This window comes from Ovis canadensis, chromosome X, assembly GCF_042477335.2.
Source record: "Ovis canadensis isolate MfBH-ARS-UI-01 breed Bighorn chromosome X, ARS-UI_OviCan_v2, whole genome shotgun sequence".
In the NCBI taxonomy this organism is placed as follows: domain Eukaryota; kingdom Metazoa; phylum Chordata; class Mammalia; order Artiodactyla; family Bovidae; genus Ovis; species Ovis canadensis.
This window is the reverse complement of record NC_091727.1, coordinates 26,012,902-26,022,515: the sequence shown is the minus strand read 5'-3', so window position 1 is coordinate 26,022,515 and position 9,614 is coordinate 26,012,902. Positions and strand designations below refer to the sequence as shown.

The window sequence follows — 9,614 nt, the reverse complement described above, 5'->3', positions numbered from 1 at the left end:
GTGTTTTACAAATACCCAAACTTTTAAAACATTAAAACAGCTAGAAATTGTGATTTATATAATTCATACATTTGAATTCTGAAGCACAATAAACCTTATCCAAAGTAGAACATTTGAAAATACTAAACACCTCCTTCACCTCTTTACCTTCCTAATTTAAATCATCGTTCATTAGGTATTTCTCATATGGATACAAGAAAACAGATGTATATTTTGTTAAACAAACTAGATCTAAACTCGCTTACCATTTAAAACTGTAAGAAGATATGGGTTTTGTTGCCTCCACCCTTACTACTCTGCACTATTTAGGAGCCTGACTGCTCTCTTCCAACACAAAGGGAACAAAGTGCCCTGCTCCCCTCCCTAGTTGTGGGAGGAGCTGCGGGACTTGGCCTTGGAAGGGGCACTGGCTTCAGCCATGGTTGGAGCCCTGGCCGCACCTCTCAGCCCTGCTCTCTCCGCCTGATCTCTCAGAGCCTCGTCACAGAAGTCTGGGAAGGAACTACGGACCCTACCATGGAACTTGGCTAGAACCTCCAGTACCTTCATCTTACTGGTCTCAGCACAAGCTCTTGGGCCCCACAGGAACTCATAGCGTGGAGGATCACTATTGGGCACCTGGAGGTAGTTCAGGTACTCCTTCTGCACCAGATCTTTGGTGATGAGCCTTCTGGGCTCCCCAAAGATCCAGTGCCTCCTCCCAGCATAGATCCCCAACATACTGAGGAATTCCCAGATCTCCTCCTCGGTGGCAGTGTTACCATTCATGAAGATGACCCCCAGGAGCACCATGAGGAGACCAGACATCAGCAGCCCCCCCTCACCACTCGGACAATCATTTCCCCCGAGGTTGAGCTTGCTGATGAGGGTGTAGATGTTCCTGCTACGGTCGACTTCCTTCACCTCCAGGCCAGAGACCAGCTCCAGGCGCTCAAGGGCTGTACTGAGGATCACAAGGAAGTGCTGCCTGTACTTCTTCTTGATGATTTTCATCAGGGAATTCTGTGTGGTGGGATCCTTCTTGCTGTACTTCTCCAGCAGGAACTCCACCAGTATCCTGGCCTTCCTGGCCAGAGGATCTTTGCGAGCACTCTGAGTGGCAGGGGCTGCCTGGGAGGCACCTGCACTTTCCTCCTCTGGGCCCTGGGCACCTTCATCAGATCCTGCACAGGAAGGTCCTGCATCAGGAGACCTAGGGGCCATGGCTCCCTGAAGCTCCTGGCGATCGCCAGCAGCAGGGGAGCTCGGGGGAGAACCCTGAGGGGCAGAAGAGGGGGAGGAGGGGCACTCCTCCTTTGGGGCTGCAGCAGCACTCGCCTGGGCCTCCTGAGTGTCCCCCTGGACCTGGTGACATTTCCCGCGGGCATGGGACTTCTTCCTGTGCCTCTGAAGCATGCTGACAGCAGATCAGGGAACGCAGGTGGGAGTGCGGGCAGGAAAGCAGGCAAGGAGGGCACCTGGAGGTGGGAAAAGGACATGCTTTGAGAACCTTCAGGAAGGAGAGTCCTCCTTGGCTTGAATGGAAGCCGCCTCTGAGGGGTCCTCGAGGCCAGTGATCTAGGACCCACAGGGCTCCGGTTCTCCTGATCAGCCTGTCCCCTGAGACTGCTGAGTAGCAAGGGAGAGTGAGCCCTGGGGTGCATCAGACAGTCCTGACTGGGCGTTAGAAGGGGTGGGGCAGTGGGGGCTGTCAGGGGAGGCAAGTCCTCTCAGCTGACATTCAGAGTTAGGATGAAAATTGGTGGGAGACACCCCCATATCCAACGCCCCCAATCCCGCACTCAGCCCATTCCCTCTCCTATCTAAAATTGATGCTACCACCTTCCCTGTCACCCCAGACAAGGAGAGGAAGGCGTACTCATTCCCCCACTGAAGGGTCCCAACACCTTCCTTCTGCTGTTGTGGCTGTCCCTTCATAACCAGGCTCCAAGCTGCCCTCTCAGGTCACCACTCCCCTTCCTGATGTTTGACCGGGAAGAAGCACTGACCACAGGGGAGGGTCCTGAGGCACCCGTTTGTCAGGGAGGATGGTCCTCATCCTGAATCTTCCTGAACCCTGACATCCTCACTTTACTGACCAGTTGCCAGCCCCTCAGACCCAAGTCTCCTCTTCTCCGAGTGTTCTGTGTTTGAGGTCGCAGTGAGGGAGCCCCTCAGCCTTTAGAGTTGCCCGTTGGCTGCCCGGATGATGTGCAGCAAAATCACGATGAGTTGGAGGTTACACATGGCTGCCGTTCTGCTGCATGGAGACACTCATTCCCCCGAGGGTCCCTCCTTCACTCCACAGGGCTCGTGGCTCTCCCTCTACTGACCAGAGCAGGGATCCAGCAGAGCCTGACTGAGGCATTCTTTCCCGAGACCACCTAGTGGTTAGTGGACGGTCTTGAGGCCTAAGAGTTGGCTGGATCCTCTGGTCTGAGTGCAGGGCTAGGGTGGCCGGAGGCTGTGGGGCCCCCTCTTTTCAGAGAGAAGAGGGATTCAGGGTGCAGAGATGTGTCCCTGCACTAGTAACTCACGTCACGTCCTATCTTGACACCCGATGACACTTGGGACTGCTCCCTCTGGCCACCGTCAATGGCAGCTCTCAGAGATAGCGGCACTGTCAAGGACTGCGTCGCTCCCCCAGCGTGCTTAGGAGGACGTCACTTCCTGTCCTGTGCATCTGGGCTCCAGGAGGGCAGCAGGGGTGGGACCTGGACAGGCAGGGTTCCGGAGGAGCTTCTCCTGGGATTGGCACGTGGACTTTCCCTTGACTCTTAAGGGGTCCTGGGACGTCCCTGTCCTGAACTGTCAGCTGGCTCACTCCATGCCGCTCACTTGTGTCAGCACCCACAGCAGGAAGAATTGGGGAGCCCACGCCTAACAGCCGTCCTGGAGCCCATGAGACCAACAGCAGGGCTCTCTGGGCTCCCTTTTCTGGAGTAAGCGATGCTCTGTCGTTCTCCATGCCTTCCCTTAACCCCTGTAGATGCTGGGCTACGTCCCATCTGCTGATCCCACGACAAGGCCTCATATCGAAAGTGTGAACCCCCGAGTCTCCCGTATGAAGTGCATATACATCTCATCTCACCATTTCTACCCGAAGCTTCCTGGACATGGCTGCTACAGGTAAGATGAGCTGAGAAGGAAGGCTGGGAGACTGTCTTCTGAGGTGTGGAACCCCTCACATCTGACTCAGAAACTTCATTCATATTGACTGCTGACAGGGCCTGGAAATCCTTCCCTTACTGGTATAAGTCCACCCCTGTCCCCAGCCATGCTCATACCATTCCAGAAGAGTAAGTGAAGGGGCTCCTTATCCTGACAGTTGTCACTGTGGGCTCTCAGTCGACTGCAGGGTCATTGCTCAAAAGTTCTGAGATGAAGTTCTGTCGTTTTGTACAATTCCTGTGATACTAACTTTTCTCTTTTAGTCCCTGGGTGATAGTCTATTAAGGTGATCATTTCACAGGGCCAGTTCTCATCCCCTAGCATTCCCTGGTGACTCAAACAGTAAAGAATCTGCCTGCAGTGCGGGAGATGGAGGTTCAATCCAGGGGTTGGGAAGACCCCCTGGAGGAGGGCATGGCAACCCACTCTAGTATTCTTGCCTGGAGTTTCCCCTTGGACAGAGGAGCCTGGTGGGCTACAGTCCATGGGGTCGCAAAGAGTCGGACACAACTCAGTGACTAAGCACACACACAACAAGCTTTGTGCTGGTGATTTCATGATCTGGGCTGTACTGCCACATCCAAGTCAAGCTTTGGTGCCCCATGGTCCTGGCATGGGGCCTCGGAGGTGCTGCCTCAGATTCCTTCAGTGAAGCAGTGGAGATTCATGATGCCAGGGCAGAGTGGAAGAATCCAGGGCTCAAGTTTAAAGCCTCTTCCAGCTGATCCTGTTATCTGCTTCCCTTGCAGGCTGCAGATTTGTGCCAGTCTCTTAAGTACTCCCCCACCTGGGCACCCATAGGGTCAAGTTCACTGGAGACTTACTGTCCATTAGGGATTATTTAATTTTATGTTTTCACTTTTGTTAATAGTTTTCTTCATTCCTTCCATAAGATTTCCGTCATTACTTCTGGGTCCCAAAAGCAGCAAACCGTGTTTCATTGTGGTCTCAGCTACTCTGAATGTGGTACTAACTCTGTAAAGGAGTTACAGAGAATTGACAGTCTTACAATATCTGTTCATCGTGATTATACATAACATACTATTCTGTTTGAGCCTTCATTTTCCTAAGACTCTCATGAAATTCTTCTTGTTGCCTGCATGAAGACTGTATACATTTTTCTAAAGTTTCTTTGTAGGTAAATTTTTTTCTATGGTTCCTTTTGTTTATGGTGTATTTTCTGTTACTTGGTGTAAGTAATTGATGATTCTTCCAGACCAACTGAATGATTTTGTTGTTGTGATCTTTTTTTTATTCCAGATTTTTGAAGTCTCGTATATGTTTGAATATTTCCTGTCCTGTTTTCTAAGAATTTTAATTTGAGAATCAAATTGTTACTGTGATCTTTTGCTTTTCATTACTTCTGACTTTTATTCATTTGGCATTGTTGTATATATAACTCTAGTGACTATGTGTACTTCCCTAGATTTTTTTTCTAGTTTTTAAATTCATAGATTTTTTTAAACAATTATTTAAATTAGAAGATAATTAAATGGTGTGTCAGGTTCTCTTGTATGAAGCAGCTTCGGTATACGTATATCCCCTCCCTCATGAACCTCCCTCCACCCCCGACCTCACCTCTCGAGGTCGTCACAGGGCTGATCCTTGTGTCACCCAGCAACGTCCCCCACATACCTGTTGTCCACATGGTAGTGCACATTTGTCCATGCCACTCTCTCAATTCGTCTCACTGTCTGCTTCCCCCGATGTGTCCACACGCCCGTTCTCTGGGTCGGTGCCTCCATTCTTGCCCTGCAAATAGATTTGTAACTACCCTTTTGTGGCCTTTGTTTCTCATTCTCCTAATAGTATATTTTGCAGATAGAAGCTTTTAATATTAACAAGGTTCCGCTTATTATTTTCTTTCTTGGACTGTGCTTTTGGTGTTGTGCCTAAAATCTCATTACTAAACTCAAGTTTTGCCCCCATGTTATCTTCTAGATTTTTTTGCCTATTCCATATGGCATGTGAAATCCTAGTCCCTGACCAGTGATCGAACCTCTTCCCCCAGCAGTGGAAGTGTTGAGTCTTAAACACTGGACTGCCAGAGATGTCCCTGCAATTTTTTTTTTTACTTGTGAGTTTTTCATTTAGGTCTGTGATTCCCTTTGAGTTAATTATTTTGAAAGGTTTAGAGTTAGTATGTGGATTCATTTTTCTTAGATATGGATGTCTAGTTATCCCAGGACTGTAAGTTTAATAAAAGACTGTCTTTTTTCCATTGAATTGCCTTTGCACCTTTGTTAAAGGTCGATTGAGGGTTTGGGGTGTCTGTTTCTAGATTTTCTGTTCTGTGCCATTGATCTGTCTAGTATGCTGTAATAGCATACAGTCTTGAGTATTGTAGCTTTAAAGTAAGTTTTGAAATCCACTAATATCAATTCTCTGACTTAGATCTTTAATATTGACTTCAGTGTGTATTACAGATCATTTCATTTTTGGCATAAAATTTAAATTGTTGGCTGCTATCTACAAGCTAACTTGCTGGAATTTTGAACAGAATTGCATTAAGTATCTAGGTTAAGTTGGAATTAAGTGACAGCTCAACAATATAGCATCTCCCTATCTATGAACTTGTGTGTCTATTTATTTAGATCTTCTTTAATTTTTTCAGTGCAGTTTATGAGTTTTTCTCATGTAAATCTTATACATATTTAAAGAATTATTTCTAATATATTTTGGTGTTAATGTAAATGGTGTCAAGTTTTTAATTGCAAGTTCCATCTGTTCATTGGAAAAAAAGTGACTATTATGTACTAACTTTATTAATATATTAATTATATAATAGTTATATATTGATAATGCAGCTGCTGCTGCTGCTAAGTCACGTCAGTCGTGTCCGACTCTGTGCGACCCCGTAGATGGCAGCCCACCAGGCTCCCCCGCCCCTAGGATTCTCCAGACAAGAACACTGGAGTGGGTTACCATTTCCTTATCCAATGCATGAAAGGAAAAGTCAAAGTGAAGTCGCTCAGTTGTGTCCGACCCTCAGCGACCCCATGGACTGCAGCCCACCAGGCTCCTCTGTCCATGGGATTTTCCAGGCAAGAGTACTGGAGTGGGGTGCCATTGCCTTCTCTGATATATTAATTTATTTACATATACTCCTGGCTTATTAATGCCAGGAGTTTTCTTGTTGTTGATGATTATAATTCTGTTTTTCTCTTCCAAATATCTGTATCTTTTGCTTCCTTCTCTTATCTCATTGCATTGGTTAGGCCTTTCACTACAGTGTTGAATAGGCATGGTGAGAAGGGATATCCTCGCCTTGTTCCTCACCTTAGTGTGACAGCATCTGTCTTCTCACTCTGAAGTATGATGTTTTACCTGCATTTCTTTTCAGATGTTGTATATGAAGCTGAGGAAATGCCTGTCTGTATCTAGTTTGCTGAGAATTTTGATGATGAATGGGTGTTGGATTTTATCAGATGATTTTGTTCCTTCATCTGTTGATCTGATCTTGTGATTATCTTCCTTAGACCATTGTTATTATGATTTATGGTTACTGATTTTCAAATGTTACACCTCTGAAATGCATCCTACTTAGATATAGTATGTAATTCCTTCTATGAATTGTTAGGTTTCTTTTCATATATTTTGTTGGAGATTTTGCTTCTATGTTTATGGGAGGTATTTGTGTTCGTATTTTTTCTCTTAATTTCTTCATCTGATTTTGATATTCGAGTGTAACACTCACCTCACAGAAAAGGAATTAGGAGGTGTTCCTTTTGCTTCTATTTTCTGGGAGAGATTGTAGAGAATTTTTATCATTTCTTCCTTAAATTTTTGATAGAAATCATCAGTGGAAACCTCTGGGTCTGTTACTGTCTTTATTGGAAGCTTATTAGTTATAGATTAAATTTCTTTAATAGATATAGACCTATTCAGAGCATGTATTTTTCTTTGTGAAAGTGGTGCTGTTATACCTTCAAGCAGTTTCTCAATTGAACCTTTCATTTTTGTAGGCACAGAATTGTTTATAATATTCACTTTTTTAATGTGCACGGAATCAGTAGTAATGGCCCTTCCTTCATTTCTACTATTAGTAATTTAATTCGTGTTTTCTCCCTTTGTTCTTATTTCGCCTGGGGAGAATTTTGTCTTCTTATAATTTTGTATCTTTAAAGAAACTTCTTTGGATTTTTTTCTTTTCCTACATTACCTTCCTTTTTTGAGTGTCATTGGTTTCCACTTTGGTTTATTCTCCCTCTGCTTCTTTTCTTTTACAAGTTTACTAATATAGAGGCTTAGTTATTAATTGTAGGGTTTTTTTGTTATAGGCACTCAATGCTGTATATATCTCTTTACTGATTTTGCTTTATCACATAACTTCTGATAAGTTGTAATTTTGTTTTCATTTTGTAAAAATATTTTAAAATTTCTCATTAGATTTTCCTTTGGCCCATGTGTTATTTAGATGTTTATTGTTTACTCTGCAAATAATCTTTAACTTTCTTGCTGTCTTTTTGTTATCAATTTCTAGTTTATTTCTGTCACACTTTTCTTGTAATTGTGAGGGTTTTTTGTTTTGTTTTGTTTTTGGTCTTTGTTTTAAATAGACACCCATGGTAAAAAAAGATAAGGGGCTTATGTCAGATGTTGGGTGGAACAGATTCCTTTGGTAGCCTTGAAATTTTCTAAACAGGAACTCCGGGGTAGCCAAGTTGTCCTAGAATGTGGCCTTAGGTTGCTGTTAGAAACCATGCTAGAGGTCAGTCAAGGTTCTTAATGCAGATGTTTGGACAGAGTTGTTCATGCCAATAGTTTTTGCAGTTTCTCTTCCTAACCTCAGCTTGCAGTTCCATGACACATTGCTCTTTTTATAGGTAACGTCTGCTTGAGATCTACAGAAGGGAGGGGATCGCCCACAGTGTAAGGTCGTGGTGTGGTGAGGTATGCCAAAAATCTAGAGAAGAATGCAGAGTCCCCCATTTTGGCTCCTGATGCAGTTCTGGTCCTGGAAACACACTCAGATTAAGAACGTGTAGGGAGGGAATTGGACTCGAGAACTTACAGAGAAGAAACTCACCCAATCAAGTCCCTGATTATTTATTTGGTCTTAATTTGAACGTCATGCAGTTTTCTCAGTTAAACTTCTCACATCAGAATGGATAGAGCCATAGAGGAAATGACAAAGATGAGAGGAGAAAAGTCTTGGCCTCAGTGGGGGCCTTCACCATTGGAAATTCTGTGTCTACCAGGCCTAAGCACAGTGTCAACTGCCACCCAAGCGTTCTTTGAGTATGCACAGCCTGGGCGTCCTGCTTGCAGCTCTTAATTGAGGGGAGCCATGACACAGGGAGCTGACCCAGATCTTGCCCTGTGGGTCATGGAAAGAGAACCAAGCAGAGAGTGACAGGAAGCAAGTGTTCATGGGAGAGATAGGCTGAAAGTCAAGAGTCTTCAGCCAGCAGTTTGGGCAAGACCACTGAGGTCACCATGGCAGCAATCCTAGCACAGTACCAAATATGTCACTGGTGAAAAGAGATTTCCTCAGTTCTTGCTCTTGCAAAGAACGAGAAGGACTCTGAACTAGTGCACATCAGGGGACTCATCTGATGAAGGTCACTTTATCAGTCTTGTGAACTTGAGACAATCGCAAGTTATCCATCTATAAATGGAGTCTGCTAAATCCTATCCTGCATGGATGCTGGAATGCATGTACTACATATAAAGCAGAGTCATACTGATTTAGAGACAATGGTCTTTAATTTAATGCAAGTTATGATTATTATGCACCTCCAAAATACCACCTTCCTATCTGAGGTTATTTTTATCCAGTAGAGAGCAGAGACTATGCAGTACACTGGGACAAAAGAAATAAATACTCTTAAATGAACTAAATTAAGGCAAAGTATATTTTATTTTTACCAAAAAAAGGGTTAGAGGAAATAAGGCAAACTACAAATTAAAAGCTTTTTCCTTTATGTTTGCTTAATTGTTTTTTGGTTTCTCAATATTTTCTATGGTTATGTTTCACATTACCATGAAACTCTCTCTTTCAGCAACATATTACCTACTTCCAGATCATAAAGACATACAGATGGTTCATGAATTTCTTTTACATCTACCGAAACTATAACTTTAAAATCCTAAAACAACAATAAATAAAATTGGAATATCATTACCAAACCAATATTCTGGAGAAAAGGAATCTGCTAGAAGTAAAAATATTCAATAAAAATGAGATAGATAATATGCAGAAATTACTCATTTAAATGAGGAAGAAAATAGAGATCTAAACTTGGTTTGCGTGACCCCTACTAACCCGCACGATCTAGCAGCTTGACTACTCTTTGAGAAAATTCTGTTCCAGTGTCATCTCACCTTGTGTAGATGGTGAACAACATATTAAATATGTTCAATGTGTTTTACATATACCAAACCTGTGGCTTTCAAAACTTTAAAACAACAAGCAATGTGGTTATATGATTAATACATTTGTATTCTGAAGCACAATAAAC

The 9,614-nt window shown here is 43.8% G+C and overlaps 1 protein-coding gene across 1 annotated transcript; it reads right to left on the bottom strand.

Annotated features, from left to right (window-relative positions):
* Positions 1–363: 363 nt before the first annotated feature.
* On the bottom strand, positions 364–1,395 carry LOC138930652 (melanoma-associated antigen B4-like). Its single transcript, XM_070291153.1, has one exon. It carries the CDS (start codon positions 1,393–1,395, stop codon positions 364–366), a length of 1,032 nt encoding a protein of 343 aa, XP_070147254.1.
* Positions 1,396–9,614: the final 8,219 nt, after the last annotated feature.